This window comes from Pinus tabuliformis, chromosome 7 (genome assembly GCF_031772625.1).
Source record: "Pinus tabuliformis cultivar Carrire ecotype Pingquan chromosome 7, CPIR1, whole genome shotgun sequence".
NCBI classification, from domain to species: Eukaryota; Viridiplantae; Streptophyta; class Pinopsida; order Pinales; family Pinaceae; genus Pinus; species Pinus tabuliformis.
This window is the reverse complement of record NC_142293.1, coordinates 2,073,626,272-2,073,649,917: the sequence shown is the minus strand read 5'-3', so window position 1 is coordinate 2,073,649,917 and position 23,646 is coordinate 2,073,626,272. Positions and strand designations below refer to the sequence as shown.

Here is a 23,646-nt window from a genome sequence, read left to right as displayed (position 1 = left end):
TATTTTATTTTTGTGATTAATTTTTTTTATTTTTTATTTTTTATTTTTAATTTAATTAAACTATATTTAAATTAAATTATTAACTACTATATAACCTATTAACTACTATATAACCTTTGTTTAAATCTACCTTTAACTTAAATTTACTACTCTACATATAATAATAATTTAAGATAAATCTTTATATCGCAAAAAAAAATCTACACCTGGATAAATCTAATGTCTATGAGAAAAGTTTTTCGGTGTAAATCAGTGTTTTTTAAGACTAATAAGGGATGTAAAATATAACTAATTGTAGTTTAATCCATACTTACGGATATTCCATAAATCTTTTAAATTTATTGGCTACACAAAGCGTTAATAATAAGATTATGATGATGATGATGATGGTTAACGTCCGCTGAGACCAAAATAATAACACTATAATAATAATAATATAATATTAAATATTATTTAGTGGAATATAAATATTAACTCAAACTTGGAATATAAATATTAACTCAAACTTGGTTAACTTTTCACTTAAATAACTTATGATAAGTAATGAAATATTAATTTAATATTATTACATAATTAGAAATTGAATAGTCCAAATCTAGCCGTTTTTGGTCATTCTTAGCCGTTTTGTTTTTTGTTTTTTGTTTTTTGTTTTTTGTTTTTCTTTTTGAATATAACCGTTTTTAGTCAATCTTAGCCGTTGGAGGATGTGCTTTCCCTATTTAAATATGCAACCATGATCTGGTTCTTCAACTTGTCCTAATGATCCACATTAATTGGTTCGAAAAGCATCAACAAATACTCTATCATATGATTTACGCCAAAAACCTTTTCTCATGAACTTATTATAAATCACATAACCCTAAATTCAACCAATCTAATGTCCTTACAAATAAAATAAATCTAAATATATATTTCAATATTATTAAATTTCTTTTTAATTCTTCTAAATCATTGAGAATGTCACGAACGTAATTTACCTGGTCAGCAATTTATGCGGTGAAGTATTCAATTTTCCTCCATCAGCCTACTTTGTAGGCGGTGAGCGGTGAAGTGTTCTTAACCTCAAGTATTCATTGAATTTGTCCTCTGGTTTCATTTATTCTTTAACAGCGCTCTGTGTTTTTCATCATTTTGCTTTAAATAAAAGCAAATTCGTGTGAATAAATAAACGACGTTAGTAGCTGAATATAAGAAGAAACATCGGTACGAATTCTCACTCTAATTTCTTCTCAGCACCTTATTTGTATTTGTTGTTGGATTGTATTTGTAATCATGCGGGTGCTAAAATTCTCCGGTGTTGAAGTTAGAATTCCATTTATGTGAACTGCCTTGAAATTTCTGCCATATGTTTTTCATCTATCATTGCCAGTATTGAGTTTCATTGCTGTAGAATTTTGAGCTTACGGAAAGTGGGGTTTTGAGATTCTATTTCACTCAACATGTAAGATGAAAGAATATTTTTTCTCTTGATGCCCGCGTGATGCGGATTGAAATTCTTATTGTGTTTCTTGGATTTTGTGTTCACAAAACTGCAGTAATGGGTGATTTCATCTTCCTTATTTTGCATTAGGTCAATGTTCATGTGCCCTTTCTCCATCCTTAGAGCGTGGAATTCCCTAAATTTCGATGCTGATGGCATTGCTGCGTTGGTATAAAGTTACTTGTCCCACTCCAAAGTTCAAACTTGCTTTACAGTATCTCAAATGCAGTTTGCTAGAACTAGCACAGAATGCATCTAAAACCGGGTCTCATATGTAATTTGAGGTTGCCTATTTTACTATGGTGGTATTTTGTGAATTCGATCTATGCATTCCTGAGTTTTGCAAACTCAATGTGCATATCAAACCTTGGTTCCGTGGTTTAAAAAGGTCTGTTTAAATACTTCTTATTAGACATTGGAATTATAGATATGCAACCTCGAGCTTCGCAATATCAAGGTTCAGTGCATATCAACCCTTGCTTTTAAATGGCTTTGTGCTAGTGCCCATATTCTATGCATTTTGTGCATCATTACACAAAGTGTTTGATGGATCCCCACCCCCAACCAGACCGTAGAGCAGCTTGCTTCTCTCAGTGCAGTGATTTATAATTCTGTTCGCACCTAGGATTAGGTGGTTCTCTTGTTTTGATTGGGCTAAACCTTGCAAATAGTTCTCGACATTTTATGGAAAGGGCACATGCATTATTCTTTCAGGAAAAATATTGTTTTGTCGTTTTCGTCAAGCATACATGTTTAGTAAACCAAAAATATGCTCGTATGTTTTTTAACTGAAACTACAAAGAAGGTTATGCCTACTTGCGTCTTTCGTGGGTTGTCACATTTTTTTTTGGGATCCCTCTGCATCGTTTGATAAATTGATATATGTTTAAAAGGCCTAGGAGTACCGGAACATTTGAACAATATACACTGACTGCCATTGGCAATAGCAGCAATGGTTGCAGGTCTGATTAATGCTAATCCAGTAGTCTATGAGAGGAAAGAGCGACCTTCAAGGAACGATGTAACCGACAGAGATGAATCGACTGTTGAGCCTATAGATGAACAAGAAGTTTTTGATATCCTTTTGACACGTGTATCACATTTTTTTCTTTACAATGCATTGAAAGAGTATATATTAGTGCTCAGAAATGGCCAGAAGTGCACAATGCAACAGATAAACAACCATCATGAACATCTGAGAGTTCTGGATTTATTTTATAACATGGTAAGGGCAGATGGAACTGAAGAGGGTTTTAAGAATCATGATGAATATTAACCTGCTGCTGTTAAACTTTGTTATCTGACTTTCGTTTGGTTGTTTTGTTCACATCTTTTATTAGTTTGACTGATTATTGTTCATTCTTATCAATGCTATCAGATCACTCATTTATGTTACAATTTTGCATGGTTTCTCTTGACATGTGTTGTTATTCTGACTAATTTCTTCTGATTTTTTACTTACACACTTTTGCATTCACTTGCAGTTCTAGTGCTTTTTCATCTTTCATATTAATTTATTTGATTGTTTCTAATTAAGGTGAATATTGGAAATTTAAATATTTTCTCTTTTCTAAATGAGAGAAATGAATTAAGGAGTTAGAGGAAATCCCAAGACTTTTAATATATCAATGCGCATTCAACTGTTCTCTCTAAGCCATCCACATTTGTCAAATTTAAGAGAATTTATATAGTATTTTAAAAACAGACCACTAAATCGGATTCTTGGCTGCAATTATATCTGTAACTCCCTTCCCCTCCTTTTCATTGTTATCTTATCAAAAATGTATTATCTAACATGTATTACTCATCAAATGTTACAGTTACTGTAATATTATTTTGTTGTTTTGCTTTTGGTGATGCAAAAAATGCTGGACAGTTATTCTGAAGTTCATACATCTAAACCTTTAAGAGATGAGAGTTACTAATGAGTCACGACATATAATATAAATTACAAGTCATTCAATTTGGGACTGGTTTCTCTCAATTCAACAGATGTCCCAAATAAATTTCTTTATTATCTCTGATCTCTAGGCCTTGTTGAGTGACTTTTTATAATTTTTGAAGGCTATACTTGTAATTAGTTTGTTGTAAGATGCACCTGGGCACCTTCTTCCTTCCAAGCAGGATTTGAACATGGTGATTAGAGATATTTACAAACAATACATCCCGGTCATTTGAATTGCCCCCTGCTGAGGGCCTCAGCCCTAAGATGGCTTTCTTTTTCTAGCTCTTCATGTATTTGAGAGACAATCTTATTGTCAGACCTGCATGTACTTAGAGAAATTGGACTCATAGCCTAATGATCCCTTTTGGCCAGTTCAGAGTTTTTTCTCATCAATTTTGGATTGAGATATAACATCACATTCCACAATTCGAGACAATTTGTTGGTTGTGACCACTGCAAGAGATTGAGTTGTGGGAGCACTTCATCTTCCATGTAATTTGAATTACCCGTCGCTGAGGGCCTTGGCCCTAAGATGGGTTTCTTTTTTGAGCTCTTCATGTAGTTGAGGGACAATCTTATTGTTGACCCGCATGTACTTGAAGACATTGGATGCGAAACTAACAATCCCTTTTAGCTAGTTCATAGTTTTTTCTCATCAATTTTGGATTGAGATATAACATCACATTCCACAATTCGAGCCAATTTGTTGGTTGTGACTCTTGCAAGAGATTGAGTTGCGGGAGCACCTCATCTTCATATATCTCAATTATTATGATATTAAATGAAGGCTCCACTCCATATAATGAGATTTGGGGGATTCCCTCACTAACCTCTTCTCCTGTCTAGACCAGATATGCCTAGTTCTTTTTATGAGGGAGTTGTCAGGACACTGAAATGATCCTTAATGTTCAAGATGATTGACAAAATAGATAATATCAAAATGCCCCTTTACTTCATTAAATTGTAGGAATTTACAGGGTAAGTTCTTTAGACGGAACACCAAAGGACACTGCTCACAAATAGATCACAAATCAATACACCAGTATTATTGACGTCGTTAAAACCCTTAAAGAGGGAAACAATCCACGGCCTGAGCCAATGCAGCTACTTTAGGCAATTTATTATTAAAAGAATGAAAATTTACATAAGCTTCTCTCATGAACGGTTACCCTACAAATGACCCTCGATGCTCTTTAAATAGAGATCATGGACCAATCGGGTGTTAAGCCACAGATCAAGTGTCGGTAATATCGAGGAGAGAATGAACTGTCGGATCACTACATATTGTGACCGTCGGATTGTAAGTTACAAAATTATATAGTAAAGAAACACACTTTACCTAATTCTACACTAGACCAAGTTATACTTAACTATTTCCCATGTGTTGGAATATCCTAACATCCCCCCTTAAGAACAACTTGGGATAGGATTGAAGGATGTACAAATATGACACAATAGGAGAAGGAAGGAGGCATTAGGAGCTTATCCCCCCTTAGGAGCCTATCCCCCCTTTGTGACAACTTCTTGAACTCCAACCATAAATCGAAGTTTAGTAAACTTCACCTTTGTGACACCCTTTGTAAAGATGTCTGCAACTTGATCACCTGTTGAACAATATTGCACTTCAAGAATATGGTCGTGAATGAGCTTTCTGATGAAGTGCATGTGCAGTTCAATGTGTTTGCTGTGTTGATGTTGGACTGGATCTTTGCATAGTTGAATGGCACTTTCATTATCACACCAAAGTGTAGTCAGATGTTGCTGCTGGAAGCCAAACTCTGACAGGATCTGACGAAGTCACATGGCTTCCTTACTAGCTTCTTCAACACCACAATACTCTGCTTCTGCTGAAGAAAAAGAAATGGCACTTTGTTTTTTGCAAGCCCATGTAATAGGTCTTGAACCAAGAGTGAACACATAACCTGCAGTAGACTTCTGATCATCAGGGTCACCAGCCCAATCAGAATCAGTGAAACCAACCAATAGAGGAGATGCTTTTGCACTGTAATGAATCCCAAACTGAACTGTACCTCAAACATAACGAAGTATTCTTTTAGCTGCTTTCCAATGACTTTCATGTGGCTTTTGCATAAACCAAGCAAAAAGGCCAACATCAAAGGAAAGGTCAGGACGAGTATGGGTCAGATACAAAAGTTTTCCTACAAGTTGATGGTATAAAGTAGCATCAACTTCAGGGGAAGTACAAGTGACTAAAAGTTTGGCTCCAGACTGAAAGGGAGAAGGGGCTGGCTTATAGTCTTCCATGTGAACATGGCATAGAAGATCACAGGCATACTTGGACTGGGAAAGGGAAATACCTTCCTTGGATTGCAAGACTTGAAGACCAAGAAAATAATGCAAGTGTCCTAAGTCGTCATTTCAAACTTCTTTTTAAGGCTGGACTTCACATGGTTTATAAGGTTGGGATCACTACTAGTAAGGATAAGATCATCAACATAAAGAACAAGAATGATAAGAGACTTGCCCACTTTCTTGGTGTAGACAGTATTGTGAGAATGACACCTAGAAAAGCCAGTTTCTAAAAGAAAGCTATCCATTTTGGCATACCAAGCCCGAGGAACTTGCTTGAGACCATAAAGGGATTTCATAAGTCGACATACAAGGTTGGAGTTTGTTTGTATAAAGCCAGTAGGTTGTTCCATGTAGATTTCTTCATGCAAGTCCCCATGCAAGAAGGCAGATTTAACATCCATTTGATGGACTTCCCATTTGAAAGAGGTAGCAAGGGAAAGAACAAGGCGGATAGAGTTCATTTTGGCAACAGGGGAGAAGGTTTCAGTATAGTCAATGCCTTCAACTTGTGAAAAACCCTTAGCAACAAAATGAGTTTTATGTTTATCAACTATTCCATCTGGTCCATACTTGGTTCTGTAAACCCATTTGCATCTAACAAGTTTTCGTCCCTTTGGTAGAGGAACAAGATCCCATTTATCATTTGCCAATAATGAACGATATTCTTCATTCATAGTTGCGTCCCAATCTGGATGGCCTGAAGCTTCTGCAAAGGCGTCAGGATCATAATTCGCTGAAGCTTGAGCTAGTAAAGAAGAGGCTCTATCGAATTGAGAACGTGTACGTTGCTGATCTATAGGATCACCAGCAAGAGCGCCTGCTGCATCCTGAGTAGCACAGACCCATTTTGGAAGCTGAGGAGCTGAAGAAGGATCATGAGAAGGCGGGGGAGGATTGTCATCCTCGCTTTCATCATCTGAAGAAGAAATATTTTCAAAAGTAGAAGAGATAGAGAGAGGTGGCACATCTGCCGAACTAGGCTCGTAGGCCGATATATTTTCAGCAAACTTTACATCTCTTCTAATGATAACATTTTTGGACTTAAGTGTAATAAGTCTATATCCTTTGACATCTTCAGAATATCCAACAAAAATACATTTTTCACTCTTAGGTTCTAAAGCTTTATGTTTCTCATCTGGAATATGGGCCCATGCTTCACTTCCAAAAACACGAAAGTGACTTACATCTGGTTTAATTGAGCTCCATGCTTCTTCTGGAGTGATATTCTTTAAAACCTTAGTAGGAGTGCGATTTATTATGTAATTTGCATAGTTAATTACTTCTGCCCAAAAATTAAGACTAAGTCCTTTAGATTGAAGCATACAATTAGCCATTCCCTTTAAGGTGCGATCCTTCCTTTTAGCTACACCATTTTGTTGTGGAGTATATGGAACAGTATGTTGCATTTGAATTCCATTCTCAGTGCAAAAGTTGATGAATTTGTTGTTAACATATTCTCTGCCATTATCAGATCTTAGCTTAAGAATTTGATGTCCAGATTGTTTTTGAACAAAGGCCTTAAAGGCCAAGAACATGTTAAATACTTCACTATTGAGTTTTAAGAAGTATACCCAAGTGCGTTTGGAGAAATCATCAATGAAAGTTAAGAAATACTTGTAGCCAGAGAATGAAACAACTGGAAGTGGACCACATAAATCACTATGCACAAGCTGTGAAGGGGCTGAGACGTGCTAAGAGGCACATTTTTCAAAACTATCCCGATGATGTTTTCCAAGTACACGTCCGGAACAAACACCATCTCTGCAAGATACCATTGGAAGACCTGTCACCATATTTTCTTTACATAGATTCTGAAGGGAGCGGTAGTTTAAGTGACCAAATCGCTCATGCCAAAGTTTGCTGACTTCATCATTATGAGCAACAAATACCGAGGGAAGATTTGATGACCCAAAGTTGTTAAACTTTTGCAACCTTGTAGAATCATCAACAATGCCAGTAGCTAAAATCTTTCTAGGATCTCTTAGGTCCTTAATTAAAACATCGTGAGGTGAAAATTCAACGATTTTACCTTCCCCTGAATGAGTTATCTGATATACAGATAGAAGGTTGCAGGATAAGGTTGGAACACATAATACATCATTAAATTGACCATTGTCTAAATGAATAGTTCCAGTCTCTACAACACTAAGAGATCTATCATCACCAACATATATATTTTTGGTGTTACAATCATTTAAAGAAGAAAACATGGCTTTGTTTTTGGCCATGTGATAAGAAGCTCCAGAATCAATGAGCCACTCATGAGAATTAGAAGAAGAAGATACATTTAGTGCATATCCAGACTGAGATGTTTGACAACCACATGCAGAAAGTGCTATTCCTGAAGATGAAGTTGAAGTTGAAGAGTGCTCCAAATGGATGTTATGCTTCTTCATTGCTGCTTCCAAGGCTTCCATCTTCTTAAAGCATTTGGATTCTAAGTGGCCATCTCGATTATAAAAGTGGCAATGTTTATCAGTCTTCTTCCCTTTGTTTTTATTTGCCTTATCATTTTGTTGAAATGATTTTTCATTTTGAGGCTGAAATTGCTTACGACCCTTGTTTGGTTTAGGACCATTCTTTTTAGGATACGACTTCTTAGGATTCTTTGAATTTGGTTGCTGCTGGGTGGCTGAGGCTTTCTTAGTAGAGTTTCCAAGATTACGAAGACCAAGGTGTAAGAGTTTTCTTGTTCTCTTATTAAAGAATCACAAAAGGAATCAAAGGAAGAGGACTTGTAGTCTTGTCCTTGAGAAATGAAGGCTTCTCTTGTAGAATGGAAGGTGGAAACAAACACAGAGTAGGCTGGTCCCAACTTAGTAAGAATGGAATAGATAAGGTTACCATCTTCTTTCTTAACCTTAACACCTTCCAAGAGAAGTCTAAGGGTCTTGAACTTGGACAGAAAATCTTCAATGGAAGAAAAATCATTGGGGTCAAATGTAAGCAACTCATTTTCGAGTTGATGGGCTCTAAATTCATTTTTAATTCCAAAAACTTTAGCGATCTGTTTCATTGCTTCATTAGGAGTATCAAGTTCTGTGATATGGAATCTAAGGTCTGGAGAAATAGACATCCCTATCAACCCACGTGCTTGATCTTGCCTATTTTCCCATTTGGCTGCCTTATCTTCATCTTTCGGTTTGGTTTCTTGGCCTGAGGCTATTCTGTAAAGACCTTTACTTCTAAGTAAATTTACAATGTAGGACCACCATTGGAAGTAGTTGGTGCTGTCAAGAATAACTTGGCATGGACTTTCCATTTTAATAGAAACTGAAGCTATAGATGCTGAAAGTAAGTGTTCCAATGGAAAAATCTCTAAAAAATAGGCTGATTAAAAAAAAAAATGGCTTTGAAAACGACTTCGAGATGAAGAAGTTATGGCTTTTTGAATAAAAGTTGTTGAAGGTGCTGAAGAAGTGCGGGAATGTGCGGAAATGAATGCTAATGTTATATTTAAAAAAAATCTGCCCCCTTTCCAAACTTAATCTAATTAGCTCAACAAAAAGAAAGACTTGAACTCAAGACCTCTATTCTCATAAAGTAGCTTTGAACCAAGTGAGCTAGATTAAGAGGTTAGTAATTTTTGGAAAAGAGGAAGGTTTTTTTTTTGTTAGCCACTGAAGTTTTGGGGTGCGTGCTTACTTGAGAAAGCTCTTTTTTGCCTACAAAATAAAAAACAAAAAACCCAACACGACCATACAAAAAAACAAACCTTACGGCTTGAGGTTAGCTTTAGCCGGAAACTAAATATTTTCCTCAATGTTTTTGATTTTCCGATATCACATTAAGGCGCGGTGGAAAAGAGCATACGCATGAGAAAAATCCTTCCTTTTTGTTTCTGATTTGCCCAGATCGCACAGAGTCGCGGGGTAAAGAGCATACGCAGAAATGAAGGTGTACATCCGGTAATAAAAAGACAAAGAGCTCAATAAACCGAAATCAACAGAGAGAAAATAACTAAAAACTGCAAATAAACACTGTATACCTCCAGATCTTAAAAATGACGTAGCTAGGGCTATCGGAAACCTTTTCGCGTGAAACAAAAGGGTTCCTCACTGGAACAAATGCTCTTTACACAATAGAGCAGTCCTCTCGGCTCAAAAGCAGTCAGAAACAGTAGATCTAGGAAACGACAATCAGATGCAGTTCTACTGGCTTCAGATTTGGATCACCAATGGATGCAGCCCTCAACTTTGCTCTGATACCATGTAGGAATTTACAGGGTAAGTTCCTCACAAATAGATCACAGATCAATACACCAGTATTGTTGACGTGGTTAAAACCCTCAAAGAGGGAAACAGTCCACGACCTGAGCCAATGCGGCCACTTCAGGCAATTTATTAATAAAAGAATGAAAATTTACATAAGCTTCTCTCATGAACGATTACCCTACAAATGACCTTCCATGCTTTTTAAATAGAGATCATGGACCAATCGGGTGTTAAGCCACAGATCAAGTGTCGGTAATACCGAGGAGAGAATGAACCGTTGGATCACTACATATCGTGACCGTCGGATTGTAAGTTACAAAAGTACATAGTAAAGAAACACACTTTACCTAACTCTACACTAGACCAAGTTATACTTAACTATTTCCTATGTGTCGGAATATCCTAACATAAATCATAAAACCCTCAAGGTAGGGCTACATGATACGATAATCCTTTTTATGGAATGATAAACTCTTGTTCACCAGTCTCTTCAATGAGGCAACTTCCCAATCAGCCAATGCTCATATAAAATCACAATAATTGACACCCATAAAGACTCCACATTATTTATAGTTATAACAAATTGTAACCTATCTTGATCATTAAGGAGGATCACGTTCACGCCCTTTAGTGAATGGACCATGTTACATTTATTGCATGATAACTACCTAGTGGGTGTTATTAATGATAACTAACATAGTGAACCTAGTCCATATAACATTAAATGGCCACCATACCTATGCTATTATTAACTCTAATGGGCCCTTTGCCTTCGATTAGATGACTAGGGAGGATGCCATTATACAAAAATCTTAGATCTTATGGGGACCTCCTCAGATGGAAGTTGTCAGGTTAATCACTATTTCCTTTCCTTCTATATTGTTTGTTGGTGGTAACTAGCAGGTAGAGACCTAGGAAACTTTTGACACTAGATTAAAGAGATCTGAGACCTCCTCTTTATCTTCAATGAATGGACTTGTACCATGAGGCTTTTGAGAAGTTCCACTCTCGGTCTTAGAACAAGTCTCATCTTAACTCTCAACATAGGCTAAGTTACTTGCTCCGCCTTGCCCCCCTTCATTTCATGAGACTTGTCTGGCATCACTAGTTTCTTTTGGTGTTCTTGAGTGGTAGGAATCTGGAAAGTCTCGGTGGATTGTTCTTGCGTCCCTCCCAAGGTTTCACAATTTGGCCCTTTTAGTGGTGTACTATTTTCCAATGACATCATCAGACGGTATATTGGATTTTTTGCCGTGGTTGATGGCACAAGAAGGACATCTTCATCTTCTTCTTTTGTGGATCTTCTTCATCTTGATGGCATAATCCTTTATGCATAATATACACATTTTTGCTGTGGTTGTAGACGTTTCCTCTTCTTCCTCTCATTTTTCTTATGATGCTGGGATTTTGACAAATATTCTTCTCTGAAACAACAGTTAAACTTAAAACAGTCATTATATGCTTCATTTGACAGAACTGATTTTTCAATGGTACAATGATTCAACAGAGAAATGTTATCATGCAAAGGTTCCAATTCTTCAATTAATGCAGTAAGAATAATAAAGCAATTCAGCAAGTCCACGGCAATATAGACACGTACACAGATATGCAATAGTGGACAGCGTAGGTTTAAATAAAGCAGTAATGCCCAGAGCCGAATTCAATTGATTTCCCCAACTGTAGAAATTATGCATTTTTGTTTGAATTATTCCAGAACTGCTTCAAATCTGTGATCAACCCTAGCATGAATCTTCACAACCAGATTCAGAACAGCTTTGACCTTTTGTTTGGTTACAGGAATCAACCTCAGTGGCTTCAGATCATGAAAGGAACCTCAGGGTCCTTTGCATTACTTGCAGGAGGGTTACAGGACCCTCAGTCTTCCCATGAATGAGGTCACAGGATGCCTAGACTGATCTCAGAGGATCTCGGCCTGCTTTAAGTAATTTGGACTGTTCCAGCGAACACAAAATGAAAAAACCCTCGACCTGTAGCAATGGAATAGGAGTTTGGGCTGGACTGAGCTTCGATTGGCCTCAGTAAGCTTGCTTGCCTCAGGAATAAGACCTCTGCTTGCCCAGATCAAGCTCTTGCTCTTGATTATCCACTTTGATTGGCTCAGAGATAGACCCCACTTGCTTCAGGTACAAACCTGCGTTGTTTGTTGGCCTTAACAGACTTCGTTTCCAGCCACAGAATCAACTTTTTCTTGATCTCAGGGCTTCCATTCACCTCAGGAACGATACTTCTGTTGTCACAGGGTAGTGCGTAGGGCTTCAATCTATGATTCCACTGTTGTTTAGACTCGTTGACCTTAAGAAGGAATCTGACCTTCATGCTTTAGATACTGCTTGGCAGAATTCATTTGACTTCAGACCATAATTTCTTTTTCCAATAATCCTGTGCCAAAACAGAGATTAAAAAATAGGAAAAGAAAAGAGAATAAATTTATCAACTAGGGTGAATCTTTCACCACTGAAATTGATAGGGAAAAGGGGTCTTAAAACACTCAAAGCCTCAGGCTCAAGAAAAACAGAGATAAAATGATCCAATCCAATGATGATCCAAATGAATTCTACCCTCTTGTATTTATAGATTTCCTTGAGGGGATTCTCTCCTTAGTTAATTGAGTAATACGACACTCTAAAAGCTGTTGGACCATCCACTACAAGGAGATTGTTATCCGCCCAGCTCAAGTCCTAGCCCATGCTATGTTGGAGATAGAGAAGGCCAAGATTGAGGCCCATAGGTGGGAAAAGATTGCAACAGAATAGGTAGTAGGGGAGGTGGCTAGTCTACGGAGTCAACTTCACCAACTTAGATAAGAGATGATGGTCCTTAGGATTCAAGAGGCCACCAAAAGGGAACACTTAGAGAAAGAAAACAAACAACTTAAATAGCCGTAAGAGCGAGAATAGCAGCTAGAGATAGTTAAATTTCAGATATGGAAGCTTCTTTAGGAGTCATGGCACACTTGTTTTTGGAATTTGCCAGCTGCAAACAACTAGCAAGAACATATGCATTTTTTCTAAAATAGCAATGATGTAGATTTTGGATTTCTCATTTGGTACAGTAGGGAAAGTTTCATGTCCAAACTCCTAGATATTTCATTAAGGTTTGTCAGAATTGAGGTATGGAAGAAAAAGCAGGTTATGTGAATTCTACTTTCACAACCTTGTATTGTCACAACCAGCATCATGGGTTCATAACACCTATGTAGGGGATGTACAACTCATGGCCTTGACCTCCTGGCTAAGGCATGAAGAAATGAGAGCAGATGAAGTGAAGAGAGAATTGGAGGAAGAATCAACTACTCCTCTATGGATCAGGGCAAGTGACCCTAACCTTGAAACCATCAGTGTAGCCCATAACATCTTGATAGAAGACCATCAGGTGGCACTTATCTGGAAGTAAAGGCAAGAGGAGGCCGTCCTACACTTTGAGGATATGCAAAGACCATTGGGTGATGGAACCACATAGGCCTGCCAAAGAAGATGGCAAGCCTTACCTTATGGTCTGCAAATTAGAGAGTTTCATTCACTTGCTAGACTACATAATGCTCTCTCTAGAACACTTCTTTACAAGAGGCTGCTGCAAAGGTTGGGAACTGTTACCCACCAATAAGTGGGTAACCCATAGGAGAAGAGTTTTCTCCTCCTTGGACAGTTGGTCGGCCAACAACCCTATATGATCAACACACAACATGATGATGAGGTCCTCCACTTCTTGCTCTAGTCAGATTTATCTCCCATTCGAAAACCCTTGTTAAAGTAAGGTGGTTCATCCATCAACATATATTTTAACCATTTCTGTAATCATGTGCTTTCACTTAATGTTATGGGCATAGTAATATGGATAAAGGGGAAAATTGGATAAGTGACTGATCATGATTGTATTCTCGTTCCCTTCACCTGGGAGGTCTTTGACTCTAGTTTAGTGGGACCTCCTTTAAGGCCTTAGGGTTTTAGGAAGGGCATTACTGGGGAAGCATTGATGGAAGTAATGTGTCCGAGATAATCCATACTTACCACTTTCCATCATTCCCCTTATTCATCTCCATTCTTCGGGCTGTTGGTCATTGGTCATTGGGATTGGCAACCTTCATCCTCATCCTTGAGTTTGGGCTTAGAAACTTAGCCTCAGAGGTTGATGCAGCGAAAAGAAACGTTAAAGCATGGAAAGCCACAATAAAAGAAAAATGTAAATGCAAAAGATGGTTGGGACTTTTATTTAGTGTGTGGGCAAGAGCCTAGCATGAAATCTATCCCCCTCTTTAGCCATCATCTGGTTCCTCAAGCATATAATGCTTCATCTAAAGAAAGGCACTCTTGTATGTCCCAATCTCAATGAACAAGGAATTGCTTCATCTTAAAGGGGTAATGAAAAATATCAAAAGCAAGTTTGGGGTCCTAAGCAATGCACCCAATGAATGAAAAATCATAAAAGTTGAAAGGGGTAGTAGAGGGGTGGAAAAAGTAGGTTGAGGAAAGGGGTAACTCATGCTACCACGATTGCTTCCTCCTTACATCTATGCACTAGGAATGTTGGACACCCATCAACTAATGACATGGTTGTGGCATCTACCCTGAAGTCTTTCCCACTCCACAACCATCATTATCATACACACCTATGGATTGATGGGCCAATCTAGGGCATGCCACTCCCCTGGGGGGTTGGGAATGTTGAAATATGTAACTAGGGTTGGTCTTCATAATGGCATATGTAATCATGATTTTATGTATTTGATGTAAAGAAGAAAAATAAATTTATTATTGTCATTCTTGATGCATGGGTGCCATGCCCAAGGTTATTTTATTTAGGTCAAGCACCCATTGAGTGCTTATAGCGCTTGTCATTAAGTCAACAAGTCAGTTGAGTCATTGTCATGTATGGAAGACCCTTTTGGGCATGTTGTATATTGTAAAGAAAATTTATATAAAGTCAAAAATGTCAAATAGACCCTCCAGGACCTTGTTAACATGCAAAGATCAAGTCGGCTTTCGTGAGAGGATAAGTTGGCCTCCAAGTAGCAATTCAACCTAGAAGAGAAGCCTATATATTAGAGACTTTGACCTCACTTGAAGAGCACTCACTCACTCACACGAGATTCAATCAAGCGAGAATAAGAGATCAAAAAGGTGCGAAAAAGTGGAGTACTAGAAGAGAAAGAAGAAAGCGAAATTTTGAAACTGTTTTTGGGCCATTTCCTCCACATGTGCGAGAAAACTAGGGCACCTATTGCAACAACTAAGATTGAATTGCAGAAGTTAAGTTAAGGCATCAATTGGCATACTTTGCACGCCGAGTTTCCAAGAAGAAGGGATAAATTCAAGTGAAGGATAAAAGAGGAAGAAATCACTATCTTTTCCGCATGTGCAAGAGCTAGCGTTTTTGTAGAAGACATTGTTGGAGGTCGAAGAATCTGTTTGGGATACGAAGTTGCAAAAGAAACTGTTGGGGTCGAAGTTGCTGGAAGGAAATCTCATCAAGGAGGAAGGATTGACTTGGTCTTGGAGGGGTCTTTGACAAGGGCCTTAGGTCTTGGGATTCATCATTTGAAGTTCTATAACAAGAGAAGAGTTCTTGTGGGTTTTCCTCTGAAGAGGAGAGGTTTTAGCCCTTTCTGACAACCTACAGTTTGTGTCTCCTTGTCTCATTGATCTTCATTGTTTGGTTGCTGTTTGATGATAGAAAACACTCATAATAAATAAGTGAAAGAAGAAGCAAATCAAGTTAAAATAAAAATGTATCACAAGTTGGCATTATGACACAGGTGTGGCGCTATGACACAGGTGTTGTCCTTGATGGCAACTCACTCAATTGACAGATCATAGTTCAGGCTCTCAGAATGAAAGAAAAAGAAATATACACAGGTTCCTCTTAACCAAGTTGCGCATACACGCGGGTTAGATGATCAAAAGGCGCGTATACTTATGCACGCACTTTCATACAAGGAAAAGTGCGTACATGTGGGAAAACTTATTTTTGGTCCATGGTATTTAGTCCTTGATATTTGGACCTATGGTATCTCATCTGAAGCGTTGAACCCAGGTATTGGGTCCATGGTATTGATTCTCTATGGTTTTGGATCATCGTATTAAGTAAGGCCGAAGACTATAAAAGGGGAAGGAGATCATTAGGCAAAGGAATTCACTCAAGTATTGAATATCTATGAAGAGCAAGATCTAGAATACTGGTGATTGGGTTGTCGTGCATAGCTGGATCTGAATCAAGGAGGAACCTGAGTGCTAGAAGATGGATAAGTTCTATTGACGGGTCAAGATCTCAAGGCTTGAAGAGAAGTATCTTTGTGTGATTTTGATTTGTTATATTTGGCGCATGACTTGATCTATAAGTTTGATAATCTGGGTATAACTGATGTTTGAATAATTGAAAAGCGTAAATTATCATTTATAGATCTGTACGCAGGTTCGGCATAGTAGAGGCGCGTATACATGCTGGTTTGGTAAATTGCGTATACGCTGGTTTGCCTTAATACAGAAGCGTATGCACGCAGGTTTCACATATTGAAGTAGCGTATGTCTCATGAAATATGTTTTAGCTACTTCTGTTTATTGCTGCAGTATTCTGGGTTCAGGATTGGTTCTGGTTAGTGTTACTGTATTCTGGTTACAACTTTCTGAGAAGTGATTGGTTGATTTAGTATTGGTTTATAAGAAGAAGATTGGTTGATGCAGATATACTTGATGTTTAATTGATGTTATTCATGGATCCAGTCTGAAAATTTATGAAACGTGGTCCCTGGAAGAAAAGAGAAGGTTGTAGCCTTCTGTAGGTTAGCACCTACGTACTAGTACCTCAACTAGTACAAAAGCTAAAGGGGTTGTAGCTCCCTTCCAGGAGAAGCTGGAGAACGAGAGAAGGTTGTAGCTTTCTGCAGGTGGCAGCCTGCGTACTGGTATAAGACTGCACCAGTACAAAGACATTGTAAAAGGAAGTTTCTAATTAAAAGAAGATAAAGACGAATTGTAGCAGGTGGTTTTCATCCACATTGGGTTTCCACCTTATATCTTGTGTTCCTATGTGTGACTGCTTGTTCTGTTTTACTATTCCTGGTTACTATTTATATGGTTTGATGCACAGATTAATGATCAACATGTGAAGAATAATTTAAATTACAAGTCTGTAGGTTATACGCTAGTTTCCTTAACTATAGTTGTGTACATATGCGGGTTTTACTAACTTAAGTAGCGTATACAAATCTGATTGTGAAATGAAAAATAATTGACCTTAAAATATTGATTCGCCCCCCCCTCAGTATTATTTCCAACGATTGGTATCAAAGCAGGTCCTTCAGAAGAAGCTTGATCGCTTGAAGGAAGATCTATCATCATGAGCAACTACGAAAAGGAGGCATCTATCAGGCCGCCAATCTTTGATGGAAGCAACTTCGTCCATTGGAAGGTAAGAATCACATCCTATCTTCAATCTCTTGGTACAGAAGTTTGGGATATCGTGGAAACAAGGTACACATTTCCATCAGCAACTCCTATAGATACGGCTGGTAAGAAGCAATATGAAACAAATGCAAAGGTTGTCAATACTCTATTAGGGAGTTTATCTCAATCAGAATTCGTCAAGGTTATGCAGCTCAAAACCGCAAAAGAAATATGGGACAAGATCGTTCTGAGCTATGAAGGAGATGATCAGGTAAAATGTGCAAAACTACAAACTCTTAGAATTCAATATGAAAATCTCAGAATGCACAATGATGAAAGTGTGGCTAACTATTTCTTACGTATAGATGAGATTGTTAATCGTATGAAAAACTTGGGTGAAGAGATAAAAGAAGTTACTTTGGTTGAAAAGGTTCTAAGATCTTTGTCTTCTAAGTTTGAATCAAAAGTTTCTGCCATAGAAGAAAAGCAGAATCTACAGAGCATTACCATGTCATAGCTGCACGAAATCCTAATTGTTTCGAAATGAGAAAAGGGGGATCATCAGACATGAGAGAATTTGCATTCAAAGCCTCAGGAAAAGGAGAATACAATGAGTTAGGACATATGTCAGAAGGAGAGGAAGAATCAAACTTTGTCAAGAACCTTCAACGGGGTTCTGGAAGATTCGGAGGTAAGCTACCTTTTAAATGCTTTGCTTGTGGAAGAGTCGGTCACTATGCAGCCAAGTGTCCTCATAAAGATAAGCTTGACAAAGGTAAGGAACCAGTTAGATGGAACATAAAACAAAATGCAAGTAAGAAGAGCTATTATACACATGAAGACAGTGATGGATTTTCAAATAGTGATGGAGATGAACAATGTAATGATTATAGACTTTTGATGGCTTTTGAAGATGATGATTTCTTGGATGCTATAGATGAAGAAGGTCTTCATGAAGAAATTTCTAAACTTAAAAATTGTTTAGAAGAAAAGAATATGATTATAGATACTCTGACATTCCAACTTGCTGAAAGGGAAACACACATTGAAAAGTTAGAATTTGAAATTGTGGGACTTAGAAAAGATATTGAGAAAACAAAAGCTCTTAATCTTAGATTTGCTAAAGGATCTAAAACTTTAGATGAGATTATCAAAATGCAACGTTCTCCTCTAATCAAGACAAGGCTTGGATATACTGAAGAAGCATCTCAAGCACAGAAGCCATCCACTTCCAAAAGTTATCTTGATGCAGCAAGGAGAAGTGAATAGGTTGACAATCGACATCAAAGGCATAATGCAGATCACCAGGTAAATCAAGGACAATTTACTTCAAGAATGAACATAGATCACTTAGTAAATCAAGGGCAATCTACTTCAAGGATGAACAGAAGCTAAAACCAACCGCAGGTAAATCATTCTCAATTTTCCTATGGATGTCAATGGAAACCACAATCATTTGGTTGGTAGGTTTGATAATCGTAGGAATTTCTTCAATGGCCAATGTTTCTCTTGTCATAACTTTGGACACAAAGCGGCTCAATGTGTTGCCTACAAGACCATCATGACTAGAGAAGCACAAAAACAAAAGAGTATGACTGGGATCATGAAAAGGACCTACAAAACTTTTATGCTCTTGAAAATGAAATAGAATGTTCTATTCGTAACAACTTCGGTCATGAAGATTCTAAATGCAGGAGTAGGTTTCAGCAAAAAACTCAGAAGGAGCAAGCTTCATTGAGTCCCAAAACATGGAGAAAGAAAGAACCACAACCAGAAAGATGTGGTATAGCCTTATATGCGGAAGGGCAGGAAAATCAGTGGTACATCGACAGTGGATGCTCGAAACATATGACAGGTGATAAAGAAAAACTTCAGTCATATAGTGCCTTAGAAAAGGAAAAGAAGGTCTCATTTGGAAATGACACCCCTGCACTCATAAAAGATAAAGGTTCTGTTCTTTTGAAAGAAAAGGTCAAAGTTGGAAATGTTATGTATGTTGATGGCTTAAAGCACAATCTATTGAGTGTCAGTCAAATGTGTGGTCAAGGAAATGAGGTAATATTTTGGTCAAGTGGATGTATTGTTCGTGAGCTTGATACAGGAGAAATAGTGATCAAAGCCATAAGAACTCCAAATAACTTATACATACTCAAGGGAGGACAACAACAATGCTATCTAAGCAGGAATGATGAACACTGGCTATGGCACAGAAGATTGGGGCATCTAAGCTTCTCTCAGATAAGGAAAGCATGCAAATATCAGGCGGTTCGTGATCTCCCTGACATCAAAATTCCAGACAATACAATATGCAAATCATGTCAGTTTGATAAGCAAACCAGAACTAATTTTCTTGAGAAGGAAGGATCAGCTAGTAGGCCACTTGAACTTGTCCATACTGATTTATGTGGTCCATTAAGGAAAAAGTCACCTCGTGGAGAGGAATACTTTATATTGTTCATTGACGACTTTTCCAAGATGTGTTGGATAGGACTTCTAAAGCATAAAGATGAAGCCTTCGAAAAGTTCAAAGCCTTGGTTGAAAATGAATCAGATAGCAGAATCAAATGCCTCAGGTTTGATCGAGGAGGGGAATTTACCTCGGATGAATTTTTCGATTTTTGTGAAGAACATGGAATAAGAAGAGAATTCTCTACTGCAAGGACTCCTCAGCAAAATGGAGTAGTGGAAAGGATGAACAAAACGGTTCAACAAATGGGTCATGCTATGCTTGATGAGTCTGGAACTCCCGCAACCTTCTGGGGTGAAGCTGCATTTGCTGCTGTTACATTCTCAACAAAACAAACGTCCGGGTGAACAACACTCAAACTCCTCATGAATTGTGGTATGGTAAGACTCCTACGGTTAAATACTTCAAAATCTTTGGAAGCAAATGTTACATCAAAAGGACTGATGAAAACCTTGGCAAGTTTGAACCTAGAGCAGATGAAGGCATTCTTCTTGGTTACTCTTCCCGAAGTAAAGGATATAAGTGTTACAATAAAAGACTTGGAAAAATTGTTGAAAGTATTGATGTAGTGGTTGATGAAGCAGGAAACAATCCAAGACAGGTAAAATCCGAAGATTTCGAAGATGATGAGGACTATCCTTCAACATCAAATCAGACTAATGATGAAGAAGAAACCTATGAGGCACCAGAAGAACAGATAAGGGTAGAAGAAAAGACTCCATCCAGGTATGTCTAGAAGAATCATCCAGAGACTCAAATTTTGGGGCAGAAAGAGGCAGGTGTACAAACAAGAAGAACTATTTCAGAAGCTTCAAGCTATCTAGCATTGCCCTCCTCCACTGAACTGCGAAATGTAAGTGAAGCATGCAAAGATGAATGCTGGGTCAAGGCCATGAAGGAAGAAATTGAGCAGATTGAAAAGAATAACACTTGGGAGTTGGTTCCTAGACCAAATGATAAAAATGTCATAGGAACCAAATGGATATTCAAAAGCAAACTAAACGAAAATGGAGACTTGTTTGTAAAGGGTATGCTCAACAAGAAGGTATAGACTTTGAGGAAACTTTTGCACCGGTTGCTAGACTTGAAGCCCTAAGAATGTTCCTTGCTCTTTTTAGCTTTCAGAAGTTCAAAGTATTTCAAATGGATGTGAAATCTGCCTTTTTGAATGGAGACTTAGAAGAAGTCGTCTATATTGAGCAACCAGATGGATTCATCCTTGGAAATGATCCAAAACTTGTATGCGGACTTAAGAAGACACTCTATGGTCTTAAACAGCCTCCAAGGTCTTGGTATTATTGTCTGGACAAATACCTCCATCAATAAGGTTTTTCAAAAGGATCAGCAGATAACAATCTATATATAAAAAATGATAATGATAAATTGCTAATACTTGTTGTGTATGTTGATGATATCATCTTTGGTAGCAATGAAGAAGCCATGAGTCAAAACTTTGCTTTGGTGATGCAGAAAGAATTTGAAATGTTCTTGCTTGGTGAGCTAACATATTTTCTTGGTTTACAAGTCCAACAAAACAAAGACGGTATCTTTTTGTCACAAACCAAGTACCTCAAGCAGATCTTGAAGAAATATGGCATGGAAGACTCGAAACCAGTATGTACCCCTATGGTAACAGGATGTAGCCTCAGCGCAAATGATGATTCAGCAACAGTACATCAACCAACCTATAGATCCAAGATTGGTAGTCTGCTCTATCTGACAGGTACTTGACCAGACATCATGCATGCAGTGGGAATAGTTGGAAGATTCCAGGCAAATCCAAAAGAAGCACACCTTCAGGCGGTTAAAAGGATTTTCAAATATCTTCAAGGAACACAAAACTACGGCTTATGGTATCCTAGAGATACAGATATCACACTTCATGCATATACAGATGCAGATTGGGCAGGAAGTGTGGATGACAGAAAAAGCACTAGTGGTGGTGCATTCTTTATGGGTTCCAGATTAGTATCTTGGTTCAGCAAGAAACAAAGTTCAGTTGCATTATCTACAATTGAAACAGAATATGTGGCTGCTGCATCTTGCTGCACACAACTCCTTTGGATGATGCAAACATTGCAAGACTTTCAAATCACTTGTACTCCACCTATCTCCATTTTATGTGATAATACAAGTGCAATTAGTATTTCAAAGAATCCTATCATGCATTCAAAGACCAAGCACATACCTATGAAATATCATTTTCTCCGGGAACAAGTGCTTGAACAAAAGGTCAAATTGGAGTATGTTCCTTCCAAGGAACAAGTCGCTGATATACTCACCAAACCACTGCCCAGAGAGACATTTGAATACCTCAGACAAAAGATGGGAGTAGTTGATGCATCATCTTGCTGTTGAAACTTATCTGTTTTAGAGAAAAGTGGTTGTACGCGAGTTTCATGAGGCGCATTCGCGTACGTACACCGGTTTCTGTGGATACAATCACGTATATGTTGGTTTGAAGACAAACAGTGGGCCAGGCTCAAGATGAAAAGAGTCTGATATGGGTCTGACAGAGACCATCTGGCACAGGTTCAGGGGGAGCATATATACTTCTAATAATGCATTGTTGGCATTATCATAGAAGATCTTGGTTCAAGTTCACAGTTGTTTTTGGTTTCAGGTGGAACAAGTGCAGAGGGAGAACATGGTTGTTGGTCTGAATGATGATTGACAGATGCTGCTGATGATAGTTGTTGATGACTATCATAGTCTTGTTGTAGATATTTCGTCTCTATGTCATATATTTCTTTCCTTATCAAGGTCATGTAACGGCCTACTTTGGTTTTCCCACTATGCCCGAGATGGATGATGTAATTTTTTTGTTTTATCATGTGTAAACTTTTGGTGTATCCTCACTTGGTTGGGTGGATGAATCAATATTGGTATATCCCCACTTGGTTGGGATATACCAATATATCCCAACCAAGTGATAGGAAGGTCATTTATGATGTATAAAGTCATGTTTCTTCTTGTAAAACATCTTCTTGCAGACCTTGCCTACAGTCAGGGGGAGCATGGACAACACAACAAAGCAGAGATTTCAGCATGTACTCAAGGGAAGCATAACCCTTTGCACTTTATGACAAAGGGGGAGAATGACTTTGAGTGACTTGGGGTTGCCATCAAATCCAAAGGGAGAGATTGTTGGCATTATGACACAGGTTTGGCGCTATGACACAGGTGTTGTCCTTGATGGCAACTCACTCAATTGACCTAGGATACTGGATTCGTCCAAAAGTCCTGTCGAATCGCGAATTCAGCGAATCCGACACGATTCTCTGCGGATTCGTGTCCAAACTACATGACACGTCGTGTCCCTTTATGACATGTCGTGTCCTATAACGTGTCCCGAATTTGCACTGCGTGTCGCGATTTTTGGGACGTGTTATGTTTCTGGGATTCGTTTCCAGGACTCGTTTCCAGTTGCTAGGTTAAAGGGGCGTGTTTGCTCGTTGACAGGCTCATTTTGCAAGTCATTTGGCAACTCATTGTGCTGTTGCAGCGAGGAGCGGACTCTCAGCAAGGAGAATCGACCACCAAACGTCCACAGTCCACCAGGTCTGAGGTAAGTAGTCCACCAGATAACGCAGTTTATAAATTATAACACAAGTGGACCGTGGTTATGGTGGATCATTGGATCAACGATCAAACTGGCAACGCATTGTAATCATTTTTATTGCTCTGAAATCAGACTTGAATGCTAATGTAACATTATTTTGGGGCCCTTGAATTGGTTAGAAAGACATCTCAGTAGTCTTACAGTTTATAACTTTATCGTTTTCCTGAGCATCAATCGTTTTTGGAGTTCTGAATACATTAGTTGT

The 23,646-nt window shown here is 38.1% G+C and overlaps 1 protein-coding gene across 2 annotated transcripts in view; it reads left to right on the top strand.

The window, feature by feature from the left end:
• Nucleotides 1-994: 994 nt before the first annotated feature.
• Nucleotides 995-23,646, top strand: part of LOC149256831 (protein AE7-like) — a 143,630-nt gene continuing 120,978 nt past the window's right edge. Inside the window, exons 1-3 of one of the 2 annotated variants that reach the window (XM_089460897.1) lie at nt 995-1,203; nt 1,571-1,649; nt 2,431-2,558. In XM_089460897.1, the coding sequence (XP_089317023.1) occupies nt 2,433-2,558 (126 nt within the window). In that variant the 5' untranslated portion in view covers nt 995-1,203; nt 1,571-1,649; nt 2,431-2,432. The remainder of the gene's footprint in view (nt 1,204-1,570; nt 1,650-2,430; nt 2,559-23,646) is intronic. The other variant, XM_089460896.1, reaches the window with a different exon arrangement.